General features: G+C 53.4%; 10 protein-coding genes across 10 annotated transcripts in view; 6 read left to right on the top strand and 4 right to left on the bottom strand.

The window, feature by feature from the left end:
- Nucleotides 1-120: 120 nt before the first annotated feature.
- On the top strand, nt 121-1,605 carry GUITHDRAFT_103030 (hypothetical protein; the record flags this gene model as incomplete). Its single annotated transcript, XM_005838034.1, has 8 exons — nt 121-240; nt 357-580; nt 640-759; nt 821-1,118; nt 1,170-1,256; nt 1,312-1,392; nt 1,456-1,512; nt 1,561-1,605. 8 exons carry the CDS (start codon nt 121-123, stop codon nt 1,603-1,605), a joined length of 1,032 nt encoding a protein of 343 aa, XP_005838091.1.
- A 390-nt stretch (nt 1,606-1,995) lies between these two features.
- Nucleotides 1,996-2,376, bottom strand: GUITHDRAFT_66269 (hypothetical protein; the record flags this gene model as incomplete). Its single annotated transcript, XM_005838033.1, has 3 exons — nt 1,996-2,049; nt 2,105-2,194; nt 2,266-2,376. Coding segments are annotated over 3 exons (255 nt in total), but the record flags the coding sequence as incomplete, so codon positions are not given.
- Nucleotides 2,377-2,427: 51 nt separating this feature from the next.
- Nucleotides 2,428-2,901, bottom strand: GUITHDRAFT_66363 (hypothetical protein; the record flags this gene model as incomplete). The annotated part of the gene is made up of 3 exons (XM_005838032.1): nt 2,428-2,634; nt 2,687-2,722; nt 2,779-2,901. 3 exons carry the CDS (start codon nt 2,899-2,901, stop codon nt 2,428-2,430), a joined length of 366 nt encoding a protein of 121 aa, XP_005838089.1.
- Nucleotides 2,902-3,755: 854 nt separating this feature from the next.
- Nucleotides 3,756-4,401, top strand: GUITHDRAFT_103028 (hypothetical protein; the record flags this gene model as incomplete). The annotated part of the gene is made up of 2 exons (XM_005838031.1): nt 3,756-3,817; nt 4,263-4,401. The coding sequence occupies 2 exons, from the start codon at nt 3,756-3,758 to the stop codon at nt 4,399-4,401; spliced, it is 201 nt and encodes a 66-aa protein (XP_005838088.1).
- Nucleotides 4,402-4,618: 217 nt separating this feature from the next.
- On the bottom strand, nt 4,619-7,489 carry GUITHDRAFT_103027 (hypothetical protein; the record flags this gene model as incomplete). The annotated part of the gene is made up of 7 exons (XM_005838030.1): nt 4,619-4,651; nt 4,694-4,747; nt 4,792-5,035; nt 5,210-5,781; nt 5,825-5,875; nt 5,925-5,996; nt 6,047-7,489. 7 exons carry the CDS (start codon nt 7,487-7,489, stop codon nt 4,619-4,621), a joined length of 2,469 nt encoding a protein of 822 aa, XP_005838087.1.
- A 1,298-nt stretch (nt 7,490-8,787) lies between these two features.
- Nucleotides 8,788-10,273, bottom strand: GUITHDRAFT_134625 (hypothetical protein; the record flags this gene model as incomplete). Its single annotated transcript, XM_005838029.1, has 3 exons — nt 8,788-8,964; nt 9,008-9,157; nt 9,209-10,273. The coding sequence occupies 3 exons, from the start codon at nt 10,271-10,273 to the stop codon at nt 8,788-8,790; spliced, it is 1,392 nt and encodes a 463-aa protein (XP_005838086.1).
- A 1,282-nt stretch (nt 10,274-11,555) lies between these two features.
- On the top strand, nt 11,556-12,271 carry GUITHDRAFT_150991 (hypothetical protein). The gene has a single exon (XM_005838028.1). The coding sequence runs from the start codon at nt 11,686-11,688 to the stop codon at nt 12,091-12,093; it is 408 nt and encodes a 135-aa protein (XP_005838085.1). The 5' UTR covers nt 11,556-11,685; the 3' UTR covers nt 12,094-12,271.
- A 5,232-nt stretch (nt 12,272-17,503) lies between these two features.
- On the top strand, nt 17,504-18,367 carry GUITHDRAFT_103023 (hypothetical protein; the record flags this gene model as incomplete). The annotated part of the gene is made up of 1 exon (XM_005838027.1): nt 17,504-18,367. The coding sequence occupies one exon, from the start codon at nt 17,504-17,506 to the stop codon at nt 18,365-18,367; it is 864 nt and encodes a 287-aa protein (XP_005838084.1).
- Nucleotides 18,368-18,921: 554 nt separating this feature from the next.
- Nucleotides 18,922-20,665, top strand: GUITHDRAFT_103022 (hypothetical protein; the record flags this gene model as incomplete). Its single annotated transcript, XM_005838026.1, has 14 exons — nt 18,922-18,980; nt 19,020-19,043; nt 19,097-19,106; nt 19,155-19,269; nt 19,369-19,438; nt 19,493-19,558; nt 19,615-19,731; nt 19,799-19,863; nt 19,918-19,992; nt 20,036-20,160; nt 20,292-20,334; nt 20,378-20,431; nt 20,480-20,517; nt 20,570-20,665. 14 exons carry the CDS (start codon nt 18,922-18,924, stop codon nt 20,663-20,665), a joined length of 957 nt encoding a protein of 318 aa, XP_005838083.1.
- A 709-nt stretch (nt 20,666-21,374) lies between these two features.
- GUITHDRAFT_66127 (hypothetical protein) overlaps nt 21,375-22,659 on the top strand; it is a gene marked incomplete at both ends in the record, with an annotated part of 4,497 nt that continues 3,212 nt past the window's right edge. Inside the window, 3 exons of the mRNA XM_005838025.1 lie at nt 21,375-21,833; nt 22,088-22,283; nt 22,509-22,623. Coding sequence (XP_005838082.1) covers nt 21,375-21,833; nt 22,088-22,283; nt 22,509-22,623 — 770 coding nt within the window. The remainder of the gene's footprint in view (nt 21,834-22,087; nt 22,284-22,508; nt 22,624-22,659) is intronic.

Below are 22,659 nucleotides of genomic sequence, written 5' to 3'. Positions count from 1 at the left end.
GAACGATAGATTAGGCGAGGGACCTTTGGAGCAGGGTTGAAGCAGGTAAGGGGGAGGGAAGGGGGAGGAGTAGAGCTGATGCAGAGGGGCGGCAGAGACACAGGAGCACAGCCTTGTTCAATGCCGGCGGAGGAGCTTCTGAACATTCAACCAGTCATCAGGAGCATCATTCAGAACATCATCAGGGACAAGAGAGTCATGGGAATAACGAACATCATGGCAGTCATGAACAACATGAAGGTCACGTGAATCAAGATCACAATCATGTTGCAAGACAACGTCCTACCTACGACAACCCTCCCCCTGCTTGTACCACCAAGCCTGATCCAGATGAGTGCGACCGCTGGAAGAAACAGGTTGCGCGAGACATCGAGGATTACGAGAAGTACCTTCGCGAGTCAAGCGACTACAGCTATGAGCGAGAAGAGCGCGACAGGAGATCCGGAATCGAGCCCAACATGCACAACACTGTCCCGCAGCGTTACCCTCATAGCGACGGAGCCGACCTCGGAGACAACTGGATCTCGGGCTTCGACCAGCAGCACAAAGACGGGACTGGGGACAGGTTCAGATCTCCCAGGTACGATGCCTTGACTCTGGGGCTGGGGCGGGGAGGTCGCTGCTGACAGCAGGATGTAGGGACCCGAGGAGCGCGTCGCCTTTCTCGGAGGCAGGAGCGTTCTTCGGCCAGGCGGACCGAGACAGGACAGACCCGCTCTACAGCAAGGACGCCCGACTGTCCGAGGCGGACAAGGAGAGGTAGTCAGGGAGGGTGTGAGAGGCGGGCCCGGCAACCTGACGGCTGCACGCTGGTGCTCAGGCTGCAAGACCAGCGGCTGCTGCAGTTCGCGCACTCGGAGTACGGGTCGGACCACAAGTCTCCGCTGGATCCTGAGCTGCTCAAGATGGTGTGGGGAGACGCCGCACAGTACATGCAGGACTCGTACGGGTATCCCTCGGACTCGTTCCCGTCTACGAGGCAGATGAAGAAGCAGCTGATGAACACGGTGACGAAAAGCGTGCTGGAAGCTCGATACGACCGCAAGAAAGGGTTTCCCAGGGTCACGCCGCTTGTCGAGCGATGCAGGCGGACGTGCAGCCGATGTCCGTTGAAGGAGGTAGGAGGACAAGAGGAGGAGCGTCGGAGGGCTGAGCCGTGGGCGTGGCAGGTGCTCGAGCGGAGGCACACAGCTTGCAAGGCACCAGACTGCAGGCCAGGCAAGTGCTCCAAGAGCGACGACCCGTTGACGAAGCAGGTGGGGGGAGGGGGGAGGAGGCGCAAGGGAGGGGTAGACTGATGTGAGGGGTCAGATCGCCAGGGGATCTCTCAACGGGAAGGCTGATCCGTTCGGCTTCCAAGGGGAGCTTGAAGACGAGGAGCTGCCGGAGGAGGTGGGTACCGAGGAGAGCGGGAGTGAGCGTCTGTTGGCGGGGGGGTTGAGCTTTGAATGGCAGTTGGTGGCCCGGACTCTTCATCGTTCTGGCGAGCCCATCACCGACACCTTTGTCAATGTGAGCCAGCGGTGGGAATGGAGAAGGGGTTTGATGACGGACCTGCAGGGCTGGGACATGCACAACGGAGGCGACTTCATGACGAGGGATTAGATCACCAGAAGAAGCGATAGAGGATACTGTAATGTAACTCGCATCTACACACGCGCGTGTCCTGTCGTTTCTAGAGCTTGCTTCGTCCTGCAAGGCAGTCGCCGGTCAAGCACAAGGAGCGTTTACCGCACAGGAATCACCTAGTCAGAGGGGATACTTCCAGTTCTGATCGAGAAAGGGGAAGCAAGACGTGTATTTCCTGTTGGCAAGGTCTAAACAACGGCAAAAGGGAGACGGGAAAGGAAAATGAAGGGACAGAGGGGGATTTGTGTGTTGGGGGAGGAAGGAAGAGAGGCAGAGGGAGGGAGAGAGAGGGAGGAAGGGAGAGGGAGGGAGAGGGAGGGAGGGAGGGAGAGGGAGGGAGAGTAAGAATTGAAGATAGGAGGCAGCTCACAAGGCCGATCGAGGTTGCGCCATCATATCCTGGACGGTGTCTCTCCATTTCTTGGAACCAGAGGGTCAGTCTCACCCCACGAGCAAGCAAGGCCATGCTTCTCACCTTGTAGTGCGCGGTCTCCTTGTGCTCGAGGGTAGCAGCCTCACTGCGGTAGACCTCGATGAGGAGGAACTTGGTCGCATCCTCCTGATTCTACTCCACGTGTGAGTCCAGCCTCGGAGGGTTCGGATGCAGACACGAACGCTCATCGGGAGCTACTTCACCTGAAGGACATCAAACCTTGCGATGCCCGGCTCCCTCACACTGTTCTTGGCGTTCTCAACGGAAGCTTGAATGAAGTCATTCTCAGTGCCGGGCTTGCACTGCACCGAGACGTGTACGGCCAGTAGGTTGTCCTTTCCGTCCTCTGCCCCCCGATCAGCACCTCACCTCCCTCCTCCCCAGAGCGCACCTGCTCCCCCGCTGCTGAGTTCCTGGGGCACATCCCATCCTTTGAAGGATTCAGGAAAGATCGTGTTGTACTTGACCGCCGTCCTGGGCTCCGCCATCATGTCGGCGACGGTGTCCCTCCATTTCAAGTAATGTGCGGTTTCCCGATGTTTTGCCTGCCCGTCCGCTCCCGTCTTGTACACCTGATCGCAAGGAAGCCGTCAACGCACGAGGGGGTGACGAGACTAGAGCCACCTCCACGAGCACGAACTTGGTAGGATCGGTGATGCTCTGTCAGGAGGCTACTGTCAGTGTTGCCCCCCACGAAGCTACTTTGCATCCCAAACCTGAATGCAGTCGAAGCGAGCAATACCAGCTTCTTGCACACTGTTCTTGGCATTGTTGAGGGAGGCTTCCTTGAAAGCCTCTTCGGTTCCCGGAACACACGTAATGAACACAAGAATCCCCATGCTAGTCTCTGCCAGCGAGATTCAGTGAGCACTTCCCGCCGAATTATCTCACCGCTCGATCCACCAGACATCCTTGATAGACTGTGAGCTGTTGGCCTTCTCCTGCTCACATGTTGCCTCAGGCCAGCCAGCAACTTGGATGAATCATGCTTTTGCAAGTCCAAAAACTTTCTCAAGGCCCCGAAGGTCTCAGGCACCTTGACAGAAGGGATTGCTGCAAATGGGAAGGCGTGTGGCAAGCAAACAAGAAGAAGGCAGCAAGAAACGAGTCTGCACATCCTTATGCTGTTCTCAATTACGACTTTGACTGACTATTGCACCTTCAACCAAAGGATTTCAGAGTGGGTGGAACAATGAGTCACAAACATAAAGTTGATCGTCAAGTCCTTGCCTTGTATGACTTTCCCTCCTCCTTCAGCCTGGCATCGCTTCACTGTCGCTTCGTCTTCACTATCTACCTCTATGCATCGCTACTTGCTTTCCTCTGCTTCTTCTTACCCCCCCCCCTTCTCCCCTCCCCGTCATTTCTTGCTGCCCTCTACATCTTTTACTCAAAAGTTAAGTTAAAAACTCCTTTCTCTCTTCTTGAGCTAGAAGAAGAGGGGTGGGGGTACTATGCTACGGGTTCTAAATTAATCTCAAAGAGGGGTACAATAGAATCCCTCATGGGGTACCCAAAATGTTGTCCTACGGGTGTATTTGATATCGTTTAAAATAGGGTGGGGTGGTGTAAGGGGAATCTGGGGTTATTTTTAGTATTATTGAAGGGGTAGGGGGTAATGCTATTGGAGGGGTGATTCAGAGGGATTTAGAGGGGGTAGTGTTGGATGACTCTTGAGAGCGCCGATTCAACCATGCACGGAAAGCAGGCGCCAACGCCGTTCGCGATGCCGAAGCATACCAAGATGTCGACAAGGTGAGGAGAGGAAGAATCTATGTCCACTGTAGTTAACAGGTGGAAGAGAAGTAGAACGATAGAGTGAGCCTACGCACTGAGGGCTGAACGGTGCAATGAAGGAGTACCTTGCCTCGTCTCCTCTGATGTTTGTTGGTTTATGCTTGGTCGGTATGAGAAGGTCAAGATAGCGAACATGTTTCTCTAGGTCAGAATCGCTGCAGGAAAGTCTCTGGGCTAGCAGGAAAACAATAGATCCACTGCATTTCCATGCGCGTCATAGAGTTGTGCCTAGCGGATACTCGATGCAACAGAGTACTTTTCTCGGTGATTTTGTGGAAGCAAGATTGAGAACAAAGTAGATTTTAGCATTCCCTTCAAGCTGTGTGCTTAGATCTGTCATGCGGGAGAAATTTAAGTCGAGAGAGTTGTAGAAAACGTTTTCATCTCTGATTTGATCTGGTAGGATTTTGGAGGCATGTGCTGTGAAGTTGTTCAGAAGCTCGCTCGGTCCAAACCAGTCCGACGCCAGCTTGTGCATGAAGAAATATGATCACGCGAATCAGACCAGCAAACTTGCGTTCTTGAAGCAGTATGGAGTCTAGGTGTTATTGGAATATGTGCTGGTATGACTCGCTACTTTCGCAAGCTTAGTATCGGGAGAAGCAGATCATAGGGCTTAACACAGTGCAGCTGTTGTGGGCTGTTCATCGAGAAGTGCGACTTGATTTGAATTCCTTGAAGTAAATGGTTGAGAATCAATGTATAACAAGACGGAAAAAAATCGTGAAAAGTCGAGGGCTTGGAAATTAACAGCGTTAGCTAGAAGGCGGGGAAGGAGCTTGGATAGTAAGTCTGCTTCTTGTGAGTGTGAGCGAACAGCAGATGGAGGCTGACCTGTAAGCTTGCGACTATGATATAGGCGAACCACAACAGCAGGAACAGAGCAGCCTGCACCGACCATGAGGCGACATCTTTGTATCCTCCTCGCTTACCGAAACTTTGTTAATCATTCCTTCTCCTCCAAGTTCGTGTCCATAGACGAAGCGCCTGAGCAGCAAAGTGGAGATGGCTATGACGGTGAGGATCGTGAAGTAGATAGTGTTGAACCCCAAGTTCCCTCCTGCTACCACAAACCCGCCGTTGCCCCCGTTCTCCGGCAGGAAAGCATTGTTGTTCTGCACGCTTGGATACATTCTTGGACGGTTGCCGGGTGTCCCTTGATAAGTTTCCAACCACCTGAAACTCGAAATCAATCATGTTCTCTTCAACTCCCTCCTCCGCCATTTCCCTCGCTCCCGCCTTATCTTGTATGTTCGCTCCCTCTCTCTCTCCCTCCCTCTTCCCCTCATCTCCTTTGCCTCTTCCACGCCATCTTCGCAGCAGGTTTCCCTCAGCTCTTCCTCTCCCAACCTCGCAGTCGGAGGTGTGTAGTGCCAGTAAATCGCCGCAATCGTCCAGGGCAGCCCAAGACCGAGGAAGACGTTGATGGAGTTGCTGCCCGTCACGTTCCCGACGGCGTTGTCAGCGTTGTCATCCGCCCGGATGGAGAGGACGGAGGCGAACGTGTCGGGGAGGGAGGTGCCGAGAGCGACGATGGTGATGGCAGTGACGGGGTCCTCGAGCCCGATGATGCAGCCGAAGATGGAGGCAAGGTCGTTGATCAGTGTGGTCACCACCCCGATCATCCCCAGGGCGACGCAAAAGGTCGCCCAGCCGTCCCAGATGGACGGAGGAGGGATGAAGGCAGCGACGAGCTTCCAGGTGATGGAGATGTAGTGCAGCACAAGCCCAGTAGCGCTGGCGTCAGCCATGTCTTGACCTCCGTTGACACTCAGCGCCTGCTTGAACTGCTGCGTCCAGGTGATCTCCTCGTCCTCGTCGGCTTGCTCCCTGTGCTCAACTCGCACTTCTATCGTGTCGTACTCGCTGATCACAATGCCTGAACCGTCGTCCATGTCTTGTATCTTAACAAAAAATCGAACCTGCACAACAAGGTCAGCCACGGCCACCGGCAGCACAGCCTACCATGTAGTCTTCCCCCGCGTCCTCAGGCTTGTCAAAGTTCTGGAGGCGAATCTGAGGAGATGTCAGAGCGCTTGAAAGGAGGAAGGAGTAAGTCAGACACCTTGACAGTCTTGGAGGCCTGACAGTCCTTGAAGGACACCAACTCATCCATGCCGACGAAGTGCTGTCCTGCCTGCAAGGGATACCGCGTGAGCAGATGATACGACCAGCCAGCAACTTGACCTGCGCGCTGTCGTCGACTGTCCTCACCCTGATCTTGACATCGCCAGTGCATCCCTTCATCCTCTGCAGCTGGAGGTATGCCGCGCTGTCCGAGCTGAGAAAGAACTGAGGCTCCTTCTCCACCCACTCGAAGACCCCCGGCCCGTCCATGTCGATGATGGTCACGACGGCCTGATACATCCCCCCAAGTTTCACGAGCTGAGAATCCACGACCGAAAGCTCCGTCGTGAACTCCAAATCTTCGTTCCATTCCAAGTCATGCAGGATACGAATCAAGATGGTCTGCTCAGTCTCGAAGGGATCGAAGTGGAGGACGCCGCTGGTTTGCTCGTAGTGCACCGAGTTCTTTGCTGTGCCATCTCTGGTTTGGTACTCAACATCTGCCTCCACCGACAAGTTCCCCTGACGCGTCACAACCAGTTTGGCAATCCCGACAGTCTCGAGGAAAGAGAAGTTCGGGCTCTCAAACTGGATCACAGGGAGAAGCGACTCGGCCTCTGCCTCCATCAGGTTCTTCTCTATGTAGAGCTCCGGGGCCTGCAGGTCTTCGGGCGTGATCTTCTTGCCTCCCATGAGGCTCTGAAGAGCAAGGTGACGATACTTGACGCGAGACTGGTTCTGCCGCAGGAAGAGTTTCCCTCCGTCCTCGATGATCGAGCGACTGGTCTGAAGCGCCGAGAAGGAGCGGAAGGACTCTAGTGGGGTAGATGTCATGGGTGCAGGCGGCGGGGTCTCATCGTCGAGCTCGTCCGGTCGGATTCTTGCTATGGTGTAGAACATCTTCGAGTAGAGCCCGTTGTCCGCCATGTACACCATCAACGTCAGCAGTGGGAACATGCAGAAGGTGATGACAGCTTCCGCCACTGTCACCACGTTGTCCATCACAGAGATGTAAACCCACAGGTAGGCGAAGACTGAGAAGACGGTGGTGATGCAGAAGGAGAGGAACCCGTCTATCTTCCTCGTCTCCGACTTAGGGATCGAGAGCATGCAGAGTGCAGTTATCACAAACAGGTTGAACGCGGCCGACCCAACGACCGTCCCTGGCCCCAACTCGCCCGAGTAGAAGCCTGAGAAGCAGATCTCAATGACTGAGAGGAGGATCTCCGGGGTCGACGACCCCAGGGCCATGAGCGTGAGGTTGGCTACCGCTGGGTTCCAAATCAAGACTTGCACCTCCTCGTACTGCTCTTGACCGTCCACCAGGATCGCTCTGCCGTTGGAGTCGAGCTTCGGCCGTCTCACCTTCCTCGTCGAGTTCGTCACCCTCTCGATGCCGGTCATGAACACATCGCTGAGCACAGAAACACCCAAAAAGCTCCACAGCAGACCCACCAGGTACAAGAAGGCGCGAAACCCTCGGTCCCACTCATACTCCATGGGGAAGATAGGGAGGAAGTAGACCCCTGCTTCTCCCCCGTTGGCTGGATTGCAGCAGCTCATGGTGGCCTTGTTCCCCTGGCACCATCCATCGGCCCTTGCAGACGGCACCATCAGCAAGAGGAGGAGCGAGGCCGAGGTACGAGAGTTCATCGCAGAGACAAGAGGAGAAGCGGCAGGAAGGATTTATCGCCGTAGACTCAGTCAGACATGCTGGCAAGACCAAGAACGAGCTGGTGATTGGGGGGCAAGAGAGCAGGGGAGGCTGTTTGACTGTGACCTGTGCTGTTGCTGCTCTGGTTGCAGCTGTCAAGGAGATACCGGTCAACGTCGTGGTAGAAGTTTAGGTGGCCGACAGGCAGGAAGGAGGGAGGGAGGAGGAGGAAGAGGAGGAAGAGGAGGAGGAGGTAGGAGGGGTGTAGAAGCATGCCTTGAAGGCTGGCATGCTGCTACCTGCAGCCATGGGGCCTAACAACGGTCGAGGAAGTACAATGACCGGTGAAATTCCGGGAGAGGTAGGGGTGGTAAGGTGTTTCTTTTTGAGAAAAGGATATGGAGATAAGACAGGAAGGTCGCCGGTGTTACAGGAATGAAACAACGAGAGGAAGGAGCAACGGGGGATGGGAGGAGCATGCAGAGTAGAGCAGGAGACGATGTCACAATAGACAAGGAGTGATCGAGGGGGGTTGCAGACTCAGACTATGAGGAGGTATTAAGTGAGAAAGGGAGCAAGTGGGAACAGGTCTTTAAATGTCAATGGCAAGGTCTTTAGCTGGACTTTTTTAAAACCTCGATGTGATCTTGATGTGATTCCAGCGATTCTGCTGCAGCAGTCATTGAGACCATGATGAAAGAACTTATGTTTGTCAGACTGTGTGTCGAATGATTGTTACAGACATGCTGATGGTTGGTTGCATCTTGGTGGCAGAGTTGACGATCGAACGCTCTTCTCTCGCCTCTTCCATCGAGCTGAACGTCCATCCACATGCACAAATGTCACCGACTCATACCAACACCTGTAGCTATTCAATCTGCTGTAAAATAAAACAAGAACGTTCTGTCCGTTGTCTTACCTCGGGTACTGGTACCTCCCTTTTTCCTGGATTGTTTTTGTTGACGGTTTCAGGTGCCGTGTACTCCGATTTCTTCACTCGCTGGATGCTGCTACTTGACGACAAACTCGCTCCATCCATTCAGTGCTCTTTTCTCGGCCACATTCCTCTTCCTTCTGCAGCTCCTTCGGACTGTTTTAGAATGCAGCCTTGCATCGTCAGTTATCACCATCTTCCATTGCAGAAGCGGAGAATCCTTCTCATCAGCTAACAACAACGAAGTCAGTCAGACAGCGTACTAAGAACGAGTCAACTTTGGCCTCCTTTCATGGCGAGACGAATGTCGTAATGATCCATCGCAAACTGCAAGGAAGACTTTATGCTTTCATCAGTAACGCTACGCCACGGTTGAGCTCTGCACGCTAGTCCTGCTCTTTCCAGTAATACTGCCCAGTATATTTGGTCGAAAGTCAGGGGGAAGACAATCTGCAGAAGTGTGAGGAGAGGAAGCGAACAGCCAGTCCCTCACGTGCATACAGCCATGCCGAATGGCAGCCGCAACTGATCCAGCACCCCCGTGATGAATCATGGCGAAACAGTGTGGCAAGATGAGAGCATGGGGATGAGCAACAAAAGTGAAGAAGTGGTGGTGAACACAAGCTCCTGCCGCTCGTTCAAGCTGCCACACACATGGCAACTTCAGTGTAAAGCAGGAAGGGATGTAGCTTACCTTACTCTTGATGGTCGGATGGAACCCTTGAAGCATCCAGACGCATCTGAGATTCAAACTCTTGAGGCCTCTCATGATCGTGACAAGAAACGCTTCTGCACTGTCGACATCTTTTTCTTCAGCACTCTCAAGAAACCCCAGGCTCGGCATGGAACCGAAGCACACGCACACCGTCCTTGAGGGGGCGGACGTCTCTACCCTGTCACCCGCTTGCAATGAATGACTTGAAGACAGGAATGACATCAGCTCCTTGTCAAGCTCCACGGACTTTGAACTTTCCCTCACTTGATTCCCCACAAATCGAGCGCAAGACTTCCATGCAAGGAACTGATCACTCTCGTCAAGAGCTAGCAGCCGCTGGGAGACAGTGAGCAGGAGGAGCGGAGCTTGCGGCAGCGGCTCTCCTCCCTCCTCCTCGAACTTGTCTAGCGGAATTGCCGGCAACCCAAGGCATTGTTCGCGCCATGTGCCATGGTCATCGAGAAACACCCTCCACATCCATGCGGTCACGTCCGACCAGCAGACGGGCCGTGAAAGCGCATCCTCATCCTCCAAGCCTCTCGCAGACGCCTTGAGCTTCCTGTACAGGAGGGGGAATTCATCCATGAACTGCCGCTCGAACGTGGCAGGCATTCGATTCGGTGGCAGGCACGGGGAGACAATGACACAAGGGATGCGCATCTTCTCACTGATGTGAAATCCTTCCAATGTGAAGAGATTGCAGACAATCACGTCTGCCCCGTGACAGGCCTGAAGCAGTTCCGCTCGTTCCTCCTCTTCGAATCGCTTCACATCCTCCCTGCCCACCGCCTTGCTGGGAGGCTCTTGACTTCGTCTTTCTGCATGCAGCGCAACCGCCATGTCGACCGAGCAGCTTCTGATGGGGAAGTGAGACACTTGCGGCAGGGGAGGGGAGCAGCTTGCAAGGTCGTTCCAGATTTCGTTCCTGCAAGCAATCCTGACGCTCAAGTCCTGGAGACTTTCCTTGAGAAGCAGTCCCTCCGCCAGAGCCAGCAGTGGCTCGACATCACCTCTGCTTCCGAGAGCAAGGCAAGAAATGATCATTGCGAGCGAGAGCCTGCTTCAGCAGCAAACGATTTCCTGCCGATGCAAGGTTGCGGCGGATGGAGCCAATTTCAGTCCTGGTAGAGAGAACGAGAGAAGCAACCAAAGACAGCAGCTGCAGTCAGTCGCTGGTCTCGGATGAAGCATCTGCTACCTCCTCCTCGTCTCCTGCTCATGCTCCTGCCCATGATCTCTCGCGACTCCCCTGGCTCTGTTGCCATCGGGCACAACAGTCCACTCAAAGTTAACTAAAACTGTAACCCGGAGGCCGCCGGGCCGCCGGGCCGGGTCTCAGTGATATCCGTGATGATAGATCCGGGCGCTTCTGATAAGTTCTATCTGAGGCGGACTTCTTGGAGAGGTGACTCTAAGCTGCCCTGGGGGGACAGGGAAAACCTTTTAAAATCAAAAAGGCGAGTTTTTAAATTCTTAAATATCATTTTTGTGGATATACCCTTGAGCGATGCATTTTTGCATTTTTTCGAGCCAAATGTGTTTTTATAATCTGAATCTCCTGGAATCCGACACACTACCCTACCATCAAAACACCAATCAGTACTATCACCCCCATAAAAAAAGTAAATATGTAGTTGAAATGGTGGGTACTTTTTCTACCCCCACCTCCAATAAATGAGCGAAGAAATTTCTTTTTTGAAGGAAAAAAGAAATTATTTTTTCAAACATGGAGATCGGAAGAGGAAATGAAGGAAATTTCTCACAAAACAAGAGATGGCGGGGCAGAGGAAAGACAAAAGGAGAAGAGAGAGGAGAGGAGAGGAGAGGAGAGGAGAGGAGAGGAGAGGCCACGTGGCGTAATCTGACCTTTATTGTATGATGTGATGGGTTTTGGGATCAGATCAGACGAGATTGAAAGAAAAAAGCGAGAGGAGGGGCTAGATCGGGTGATTGAAAGTTAGATCGCGCCAGATCAGGTGAGGAAAGGTGGCTAGACGATAGGTTGGGATGGGACAGATGAGACTAGCAGAGAAGATGGGAGCTTGGAAGAGCAGGTAGAGAAGAGAAGAAGTGGGAAGGGTGCTGAGGTGGCGTCAGATCCTAAGAGACCATTCGAAGTGGTGAGAGGAGCAGGCGATAGATATACGGTGCTGGATGGTGGCTGATAGTGATGGCTGGAAGTGAAAAGATTGCCCAAGGCGTGTGATTGCCCTCAAGGCAAGGGGGTAAATGGACAGGAGGGACGGAGAAAGCGCTCGTGCGCATTGATGTCGTCCCCAACGCTTCTCGTGACGTGCCCCATGGTCTGCTCTGACGTCGCTTCTGCAGGGAAGACGCGGATTATCTTGAGGCTCTCTCGACGTAGTTGGTTGGTACCGTTGGCACACTCCCAAGATTGAGCTGGTCGCTTCAAATCCCTCCCTTCCTCGTCTCCTTGAACTGAAGGTGCCGATCCAATGGTTCGCAAGAACAGCATGACCGGTGAGAGCATGAAATGTGTGATCCAACCATGGCCGAAAGATCCGTTGGAGCTCCTGAGGGGAGTCAACGACACCTGGAACTGCTTCCAGCGAGCGAACAAGGGGCGAGCCGTGACGGCAGCGGAATGGCGGGAGGCCCGGCGCTTCCTGTGGATGGAGTATGATAAGCTCAACTCGAGCTTGGAGAGCTCGTCCGAAGACATTCCTGCTGCTGGCAACAAGCGCCTACAGGTGGAGGAGAACAGGGATGAAGATCTGTTCAACCAGAGCAAGAAGCTCAAGAGCAACGATCCGATCGTGTGCGTTTTCGACGATGCTCAGTTCTTTGCGGACGAGCAGCCTGGCGAGGTTGAATTCGACGATGCAGACTTCATATGGCAATGAGGCACATTATGACTCGATACTGAGCGCTCGCCGATAACCATCTCCGTCGTCACTATTGTGCACAACTGAACCCACCACCAAACTTCTAGTAGATAGCCCTGATGCTTCGCCTTGTTTGATCTGTCTGTAATTACAACTTTTCTTGCCTTCTTTCGAACATTAAAAGCAACCTCGGGGCTTCTTCTTCGAGCTCCTCCCTCGTTGTCCACCTGCATCCTGTCTTCACGTCCTCTCCTCGCAGCACCAGGTAGCTCTCGCAAGCCCGCTGTTTCTGCTTCTTCTTGTCCAGCACCTGCCTGGCTGCTCCCTCCTGCAGCCTGTTCCTCAACGACACTCCCGCGTCAAACTTGACGAGGGCAGACAGCGGGGCCCAGCTGCTCGACAAGGGGAGTAGCTCAGGCAGTTCCAGCTCCACCTTCTGAGCTTGGGGAGACACAGAGAGGACACGGAAGGGGCCGAGCCACCTGGCGAGAGAGTGTTTGGAGTAGGCCACGGCCTTCGCACCCCTCTTGGAGGGTCTGCTCAAGACTTTTTCAGAGGCAACAAGAACGAGATCATTCACGTTGATCGAATCCTCTGAGATGTTAGCAGGGTTGCACTTGGTTCGCTTGCTCTTGCGTCGGCCTCCCTCGCCGCCTGGTCGCTTCGACGTCTTGCATGTTTCTTCCTGCTCACCCTTCTTGTTCTCGACAACCTCATCGCTCTTCTCGGCAAAGTCAATGATTCTGGGGTTGAGCTGATCGAGCTGCGGATCAGCAGCAGCAGAAGCGTCAGGGGTTGGGCGGGACAAGCTTGAGGAACAGCCAGAGTCAGGCTCACCCGCATTCTCCTCAATTTGCATCTGAGGAGATGATCACAGGTCGCATGGAAGAGAAGGAGCACTCACCAGGCTGGCGATGCTGACTGGCTTCTTCCCTGACGTCAAAGTCTTGCGATATTGGCACTGCTTGGTAACGGGGGTCTCGGGGACTAGGACGCGCACAGAGGACTCGTCACACTTCTTGTCTTGCTTGGGAGTCGCCTCGCTTGCTGGAGGTTGCGGCATTCGGACAGCTTGAGGGCTGCTGAATGTTTCCTTCTTGCAAGGAGTTTCCGGAACGAGCACGCGAGAAGCTGCGGGGGCAATGGGGCTCTTACAGTTATCCTTCGCCTGAACGGCAGCATGCGAGGATTGCTGTGTCACCATGTCGAGAATCTTGGGCTGAGCCCCGTCCTCTTCCCGAGCATACCTCTCAACGAGACTGACACTCACCCTCCGAGGCTGCTCGAGCAGTGAGCTTGTCGAGTCTAGCGAGGTAGCGGCCGAGACACTGTTGCTCCTCCTCGTCAACCTGCTGCTGTCCCGCACGTTGCTCGGTTCCAAGACATTGCTCTTGGATGGTTTTATCGTCTTCGCTTTGAACTGTTTAGAACCCAACCTGACGCTAAGTTGCTGCTTCCTTCCATCGCTCGATGAAACAGGATGTCTGCTGTTCAACCCACGGACGATTTTAGAACAGTCTATTTCCTCTGCTTGTTCCCCAAGAGTCAGCGTCTCAGATGCAGTCAGGGCAGCGGGTTCAGCTTGGACACCATTCGTACCCTCTCCGGCCGTCAGACTGGACAACTCGATGTCAAACGAGCTACAGAGCTTCTCCAAGGTGATGGGCAGAGACTGACCGAACAGTTCGCAGAGAACCTGGAGGGAGCCTATTAGAAACAGAGGAAGAGAGTTTGCGAGGAAACCTCTCGGCAGTATCTACGTCGCATCTCATCGTTCATATGTACAAAGATCTTGCTCATCAGGGCCTTGACGTTGTCTAGCTGTGAGTCTGGGATGGGATCGAACTCTGCAGCCTCCCCAAGGCCAGCGCGCAAGAGAGGGACCTCTAGGCGAAGAAGGGCCTGCAGTTCGAACCTTCTCTTCTCTGCCTCCTGATTGTTTGCAACCTTGAGGGTGTTCCATTCCTTCGGTTTCACGATCCACTTGGTGCAGACGTGCTTCAAGACTTGCGTCTTTGCCTCGATGTCTGTCAAGGAGCTCTTGACTAACTGCTCGATAGCGCTTGGAAGGATCTGGAAATTGCATTTCAGGCGCGTTTCCAACATTTCAGGAAGAACAAGGAGGCAGGAGGATGGAAGGAAAGTGTAAGTAGAGGACAAAACGCAAGGTAAGTTGAACGGAAATTAATGAGGCACCTCTCGAAGGAGGCAGTTTGGCTTCCGGCTGCTAAAATCTTCAACTTGCATCTTAAAGACTTTGTCCAGTTCGTCGAAGATCATTTCAGCACTCATATCCTCCTTTTGTTGTGCAATCTGTACAGTCCCTGCATGATTGAGTAAGCACTGGCCTTGAATATATGTCAGCCTGTGACCTGTGTTTCCATGTTCTTTCATTGGAGACTTGGAAACTTTCTCTTTCAACATTTCGATTCGTTGCCTTCGACTATCTTCAGCAGCACTGGATGGCAATAGGCAAGCTGGGTCAGCGACGGCCTTAAATCTCATCTCGCTTCACCGGCAGCTCTGGTATTCTAGAAATTCTGCCTGATTGAGACGAAAGACAGTGTTGACTTGTTCGTTCAAAGTCGCCGCTGCAACCGGATGTCAACCATTCGATTGACGAAAAACAAGACACAAAATCGAAACAAAAGGGAAACTAGGAGGTCGAACTTAAAAACAGCTTGCTCACTTGTATTTCGTTGAAGAGCGTTGCCAACAGTCACACAATCTTCTGTGAATTGATCGAGAATCTGGACTAAGGTTCATCGCTCACAAAAGTATAGATGGTGTAAGCTACCGTCGGATCTTTCATGTTGACTTGCTGAAACCCACCAAGATTCATCTTGATCGGGTACAGCAAACAGTGCATCGTTTCAGTGCCGCTGAAGAGCTGTGCAAGCAAGATTCTATTCGTTATTTGCAAGTTGACCATCAGCTGGAACAAGCTGTCAACCCGCCGATGAGAAAATCTGCCGGCATACCTGCAAGAACTTGGAATTCATATGGCTAGGTTCAGAATTTGACGAAGCCGGATCAAGTGTAGTGTTACATTCTCTGACTATGTACATTTCGCTCTCCAGAAGCTCGTACGGAAACTTCAAGCGATCGATCGCCTTTTCCACCACCAGTCTACATTCCACCGAGCGCCCAAAAAATCGGTTCAAAGTCAGGGCCGGCGATGAAGACTCATCATGACTGCTCTCTGCTGAACCATCGGAGCTCGCAGTCCCGAAACCCTCCTTGATGTCCACCATGATCCCTCCATCAACAATGCGCTTGACATCATCGGCCAGACCGTTGTAGATCAGTGTTGTACTGGACTGGGAGCAGTCTTGTTGAATCTTGCCATCACAGAGAGATTCGAAGACAAGATCGAAGGGTAGAACTCTCGAAGATTGCAAGAGTTGGCCAATATGGTATGTTGCCCCACCTGTATAGCGCAAGAAACTGCAGATAGCATCGCATTTCCGAGATTCAGCCTCACGACCGTAACACGTATCTACCCAATGCAACGCAATGTTCTTGGACCTGTATGCTTTCCTGACGGCAGAAGAGTTCAGGTCATTCAGCAGACTTTCCATCTCCGATTCCGAATGAGAGAATCGGCGTGTCGTGAACAAGAACACGTTGTGCAGCTTATTCGCCTTGGAGCGGATCGGTTGTTGCGATAGCACAGCTTCTTGTTTGTTGGAAAACTTGTACCTCCTGCGCAAAACAGTGATACTCTGCCGACTGCAATAACGCGATACCTGTCATTCTTGTTCTCCACAGACGAGCTCCACTCGAAATCGCCGAGGACTACCTTCAACGTAGTGAAAACCTCCCGCAAACTGTCGCTCGAGTGGGCCGACGTGTTGAGAGCCACTGATGTGTCCTCATAGCATCTCTTGACAGACTTGAGCGCATCCTCGATCTGTGCTTTTACGCTCGCGACTTCAGTCGAGTCAAGGTTAAGCTTCTGCGGCTTCCGCCCGGGAAGGAACTCGCTTGGCGAACAGTGTCTTGTCGACGAGAACAAGGAGTAGCCCCACCTGACAGAAACCTGGTCATGAACGAAGACGATCCTTGACCGGGAGAAACGCAGCATGTCTCGATTGAGATTGTAACATAAAGGAAGAATCAGAGCTCTCACCTAACGTGATTTCCATGGGTTCTGTAATATCGCAGGATCCGAAGGAGGGAGAGCACAATAGACCTAACAAGGTCACGCAATCAATCCAGATGCATAACAGAGGAAACAGCAGCGAAGTCTGCCCTTACTTCTCGCTCAAAGTTCTCTCTTGAAAGCAATCGGAATCTATCACAAACACAGTCTGCAGGCCAGAGTCCATCTGTCGTCGACCGGCCCACGTGTACTAGCGGGTTGTTGCCATTTTACCTATCCTCCGCCCCATGATTCGGCAGTGTGCGATGTAAGTGGAGAAGGCGACTCCTTTCCTATCGTGACAGTCAAATCCCCTCCTCGTTTGCTCTCTGCCACAAAACAGAACCTCCTTGTTCTCAACTACTTCCTCGTCCTAGGTCAACAATCCCCTTATCCTGGTTCTTCCCATTCAGCTCCTCTTCATCATCATCACAGAATCTTCATCTCCTGCTCAACACAACAGCACACAAGAGTTCTGCTGCCCTCATTGGTTTATGTTCCTCCCCATGTGCCATGTACTCGTTCTTATCGTGCCCCTCGTTCGCCATGTGCGACGGAATTTCCCGCCATTCACCCCCCCAACCCCCCGTATGCGGATATCCTTTTCGGTTTCTGTCGTGAAAATTCAATATCATTGTTTGAAAAATGAAAGTAAAATTTGATTTTGAGTTTATAGTTCAGGCCTCAGTACGTGAATCCTGGCCCTTCCGAAGTACTCGCCCAGGCCCGGCCGGGGCTGTCTTGGTCTTATAGTCAATTTAAAATCCTTATAGTCAATGAAAGGGCTCAAACTGAGGCGACCACCCCAACCCCCTAATTTGACCTGATTTGAGTACAATTAGCAGGGGTGATCGAATGTCCCCACGAAATTGACTATAACGGAAAAGGACAAATTTCATCAGTGTTTCAATATTATTGTTTTTAATTTGAAATATAAATGAAATGATTGTTCCCTCGATTGAGTTGGCCCCTGAAACCTGGCCGAGGATTGACTTCAGCCCCTGCCATGGAGGTATGAACCGCAAGGAGAGCCAACTGCATGCAGCGTTTGCGAAGTGAAGTCAACTTGTAGCAGATCTCGTGATCGCTTCCTCCCTCCCTCTCTGTCTCTCTTCCTCTCAAACTCGGTCCCCTCCCTCCTTCCATTTCTCGCTCTCTCATCCCCTCATCATCTGGGTCCCTTGCCCTGGAGAACGTTTCTGCCTTCACGGTATCTATCATATTCCAGCTTTCCTGTGATCATTCAAATTTCCTTGGTCGTGCCATATCGCTCCTCTGGTAAATATGTCGAACCCTGGAAGCAATCAACTGAAAGACTTTCAAGTGCTCATCCCAGCGTCCAGCTCCATGGACGGGGGCAATGAAGACACGATGCCGGTCTCCGGAGTGCTTGTTGACTCTTCTGTGCAAGAGACGCGAAAACCAAGGGGTGGAGCTTCACACAAATCTTCTGGTCCCAAGGATCATGGCCCGCGCATGCAGCTGTCACTCCGACAGAAGGCAGAGATATGCAGGCACAAAGGTAACAATCCCAAGATGACGCTGGTAGAGCTGGCGGCATGGTGTAAGGTGCAATTCAAGCTGGACAAGACTCCTTCGGATGCTTGCTTATCTAAGGTGCTGAAGCTGAGTGAAACATGGCTGCGAAAGGCCGAGGACGAGATCTCGGCTTACAATCTGGACAAGAAGAAACAGCGCGACGGCTTGTTTGAGGCATTGGAAAAAGAGGTTGGTGAATGGGTGAGAGAGCGGCAAGCGCAAGACATTACCCTCACGGACGGTGTTATCCTGGAGGAGGCGAGGAGAATTGGAAATCGCTTGGGGGTCCATGAAGGTCCCAAATTCAATTACTCAAGGGAATGGCTGTCTCGCATGAAGAAGAAGCAGTGCGTGCAATGCTTCAATCAGTCTCCCGTCAGAGCTATTGAGCAGTTGAATGAAAACAGCCCCATGATGAAGATAGGAGGATCAAACGTTGAGAAGGAATTCCGAAGAATCAGCCAGGATCTTACCACGATCAAGAACGAGATGCAGATGATGAAAAAGGATCTGCAGGTGCTGATGAGTTTTAGAAAGGAGGTCCAGAGATCCTTCGAGATGAGAATGCCGGGGCACATGCCCCTGCTTGGAAGCATGCCGCCCAATTGACGACCTTGTTGTTTACTTGCTGATCCGGAAGCTACACTTGTCACGTGACTCTGATGCCATGCCACCGCGGCGATTGACCGACCTTTATGCTAGTAGTTTGTATTGTTCGGAAAGAAACCTGTGTGATTTTGTTTCTGTTTCTCTATTCAATGTTTCTGTTTCCTTACTCTTCTGCCGCTCTGGAACATGAATGATCCGGAAGTCGGCGATGCTCGTCCGGTCGGATTTCATCCGAGGGCATGGTGGCTGAGGCGGGTTGCCTGATCGCTACCGCACGGAAGAGCTTGAGGGGACTCATCGGACAAGAAGTGGAGGAGACGAGGAGAGCAAACGTTAGCTGAAGAGGGAGGGGGGAAGAAGATAGGGATGGAGGGAGGGGGGGAGGGAGGGGAGAGAGATGTATTGTACCGAGATGAAGGCCCTGCTCAGGAGATTTGGTGGGGGAGCATGCCTTTGCTTGGAGCCGAGCGAAGGGAGAAAGCGACAGCTCTTCGACTTCGTGATCAAGTTCTTGACGCAGGAGATGATGACGGCAGCCTTGTGAGAATCTTGCCATGGCCACCTGCATGGCTTTCTCCATGCTCAAAACCTGTGCGATCATGTGTACGAACCGGTATGCTCCGCCAACAATGGGATTGCTGAGGTGCTCAAGGACCAAGACTCCGCTGTCTTCCAGGTAGATTGCAGATTGCTCTCATCAGCAACCTTTTGATGACGATCTTCTTCAAGGAGCCTGCAGGTTGCGAATATTTTGATTTCAGTAGTGTTGTGTAAGCTCTCACGACAGAGCGGAAGCACCACGGAAAAGGGATGGGACGTGGCGGAAGGTAGCAGCAAACGCACGGTGGTCTGTATGGATGCTCTGGAGTGGATGATGCAGTCGGAGAATGAAGGATTGAAAGGTTTGCAACATGTTTGTTTGCAACATATTATCGTCTTCTGAGATCTATCTGCCTTGCTGATGATCTGACTTTCTTCGCTGACATGCTCGATCGTGGCAGGCGGCATGTTTGTTGGGTCGGTCCTGACGTCGTTGCCAGACATCAGTGAGCTACAGTTTCCGCAAGTGAGGTGTGTGCTGCAGTCGCGAGCACGAGCGCATGCGATTGTGAGCATGTCTTCCAGCGAAGGGGAGAAACTGGAGAGATACAAGGGATGGTTTGTTGACACAGCAGCGATGATTCTGAACAGGTTGCTGCCTTTCCCTCGTCCTGAACTTCCCTGTGACCCTTCCACGGCTTCACCAGAATCCCAGCAGGCCAGTTTGCAATCTTTTATCAGTCGGACGTCAGGGTGTGCACAAAGGAGGGGCAGGTGGAAGATTGGATAGACAAGGCTGCGCTGTGCTACGAGGCATCCAAGAGGTTCCCTGCATCTGAACTAGCAAAGGGAGGAGGTTGCAAGGAAGCAGAGATGTGACGGTCGCTGCAGGACGAGCTGCAAGCAGCTGTGGCACAAGTATGCGCTGACCTGCTCTCCGGGGACGAGATCTGTCGGTCAGCCCCCGTCCCCTCCTCCTCTCGCTCCTTCTCATCTTCCGTGTGCACTAGGAAGACCAACCTTGTCGCATATCGTCTGCTTCAGCAACGGAGCGACGTACAAGAGAGATCGCTTTCCTGCGCCAGGTCTCGGTCCGGCGTCAGTAGGTTTCTGAGCCTGCCTTGGCAGACGTCTTCTACCGTGGCGAAATGATCTGGCCAAGGGCCATCGGGTTGGATGCCTGTGTGCTCTGCCTTGCGTTCTTGCGCAACCTTGGGAATGTTTCCACCGTGATCGATCCGTTCTGTGGACGGGTGATTTATTGTCCTCCTCTTTCTCCTCCTATACCCTTCCTCTAGCTCCTCTGCCGGCCCGCTTCTTCCCTCCATCCTCCTTTTCTTGAGCTTCCTTCTCCTGCTCTTTCATGGATGTGAGTCTGTGGTAGGGCACGACCCTTGCTGTTGCAAATGCTCTGGGGATGGATGCCGGTGTGACCGTCTCTTACGGGCTGTGCGGTTGACGAGCCCGCAGTCGGCGTCGAGCTCTCGCCAAAACGCTGCAGGATCGCCACGAGCTTGAGTTTGGGTCTCTGCTGTTGGCGGAGGTCACTGCGGATGACTCTGAACCTGCCAGAGGAGAAGATCAGCGGAAGCTCCAGGTTGGACCCTAAGGTGTGTTGACACTCAAGCGTGAGTTACCGGCCCTGAGAGTCATCCCCGACAGCAAAGAGGAAAACATGGGATCCCGCGCTTGCTCTTCGACACGCCAAAGAAGTCAGGCTCGCCGGGTCGAGCTCGGAGTTCAGAAGAGGAGGAATAACGGGCCGCCGAGTTGTGCCAGGGAGCTGCCACGGAAACGTCGATTGACTTTCGCCGCGGCAGGCTGAACTGGCAAGTTTTCCGCCGAAGTTGCTTGGTCCGATCGGATCCCGGAGTCCTGTACCGGACGGTACTGGGCCCGCGGCGGCCGCCGGGCCCGGCATTGACGGTCAGTGATACTTCATCACATAGCACCTTCAGTGGAGTAGACTGAGTCTCAAGGACTTCGTTCGTGATTCTCTGCCCCCAATAGTCGCTGAGTGGTTTCAATAAATCACCTGCTGTCTTTACAAAATATATATCATCACTCTGAGGCGGGTTAAGTAAAGTAATAGGAGTCGGGGGCCGGCATGGCAGTGGTGCATTGAGGATGCGGAGGATGGGGAAAGGGAGGGGAGGGGAAGGATCGAACGACAACTTTCAGGAGATCAGGATTTGGTACATTCTGTCACATGGTTGAGCAAGGAGCAGACTAGACTGATCTCTTGCTCCTTCTGTTCTGCATAATGAATACCTCACTGATTGATACCTCTCAGATGCCCCGCAGTTTCCTTCTGACGCCCTTGATCTGCTTCTTCCTCTTCGTGCAATGCCATGGCTTTGTTCTGCAGTCGCGCCTCTGCCGGCTTGGTGTTCGGGCACAAGCCTCCTGCAAGCGAGGAACGCAGAGACCCTCAGTATGCATGCAGGCAGGAGAAGTCATGGTGGAGATGGCGACGCGCAAGGAGGGGAGCAGAGGAAGCGTCATCATAGCAGGAGCAGGTCTTGCTGGCCTGACAGCAGCGAAGGAGCTTTGCGATCGAGGATACACGCCGACTGTACTTGAGGAGCGAAACGTGTTGGGAGGGAAGGTGGCGGCATGGCAGGACGACGAGGGAGACTGGTACGAGACAGGTCTCCACATCTTCTTTGGCGCGTACCCCAACATGCTGCAGCTGTTCCAAGAGCTCGGCATCCGCGAGCGGCTGCAGTGGAAGAAACACGCCATGATTTTCGCCATGCCGCAGGCTGGGAGGTTTTCCCGTTTCGACTTCCCCAACCTGCCCGGCCCCTTCAACGGCCTCGTTGCCATCCTGAGCAACAGCGAGATGATCTCTCTCCCCGACAAGCTCAAGTTCGGCATCGCCCTCATCCCCGCCATCCTCAAGGGTCAGGACTACGTCGAGGAGGTTCCCTCCTTCTCCCTTCCGTTTCTCCTGCCCCCTCCCCAACCCCCCCCCCCCCACCCTCTTCCTGACCCTCCCTGCTCTTCCTCTGCTCCATCTCCTCGTCTCTCTCCACCTCTGCTCCTCTCCTCCATCTATCTCACCCGATTCTTCTCTTGAGTCCTGCGATCTCCTCCCTGTCCTTCCTCACCAGCTCCTTCCACTCCCACTTCGTCCTCCTCCCTTCTTCCTGCAGCACCTCCCTGAGTGCACGGCAGATGGACAACCTGTCCATCAGCGAGTGGCTGAAGAGGAGAGGAGCGCCGCCCTCGATCGAGCAGGAGATCTTCATCGCCATGGCCAAGGCCCTCGCGTTCGTCGACCCCGACAAAGTGTCGGCAACGGTCGTGCTTACGGCCCTCAACCGCTTCCTGCAGGAGGGCGATGGGTCGAAGATTGCCTTCCTCGATGGAGGTAGCGGAGGAGAGGGGGCAGGGAAGGGGAGAGGAGGAGGAGTGAGGGGAGCGGAGGGCGGGGGGCGGAGATCGTGGGGCGGGGGGGGAGGGGAGAGATTGGCTGTGGAAGAGGGAGAGTGATCGTGGAAAGAGCGCGAACGATCTGAGGACCATGGGGATTCGCCTGAAGAAAGGGAGAGTCAGAAGGGAGAGGCGGTAGACACGGGAGCTAACTTCTTCTCAGCTCCTCCTGAGCGGCTCTGCAAGCCTCTTGTCGAGTACATCGAGGCGCGAGGAGGGCGGGTGCTGTTGAACAGGCCGGTTGAGAGGATCGAGGTGGAGGAAAACGGTCTTGTCAGGTCCTATTGCCCTGCTGGAGGAGGAAGATTCGCAGG

The sequence above is a fragment of the Guillardia theta genome, assembly GCF_000315625.1.
Source record: "Guillardia theta CCMP2712 unplaced genomic scaffold GUITHscaffold_12, whole genome shotgun sequence".
Lineage (NCBI taxonomy): Eukaryota > Cryptophyceae > Pyrenomonadales > Geminigeraceae > Guillardia > Guillardia theta.
The sequence above is the reverse complement of the archived record's forward strand: the minus strand, read 5'-3'. Positions and strand labels throughout refer to the sequence as shown.

Coding starts and splice junctions, on each gene's coding strand:
- GUITHDRAFT_150991 (XM_005838028.1), top strand. CDS start 11,686: ATGGTTCGCAAGAACAGCATGACCGGTGAGAGCATGAAATGTGTGATC.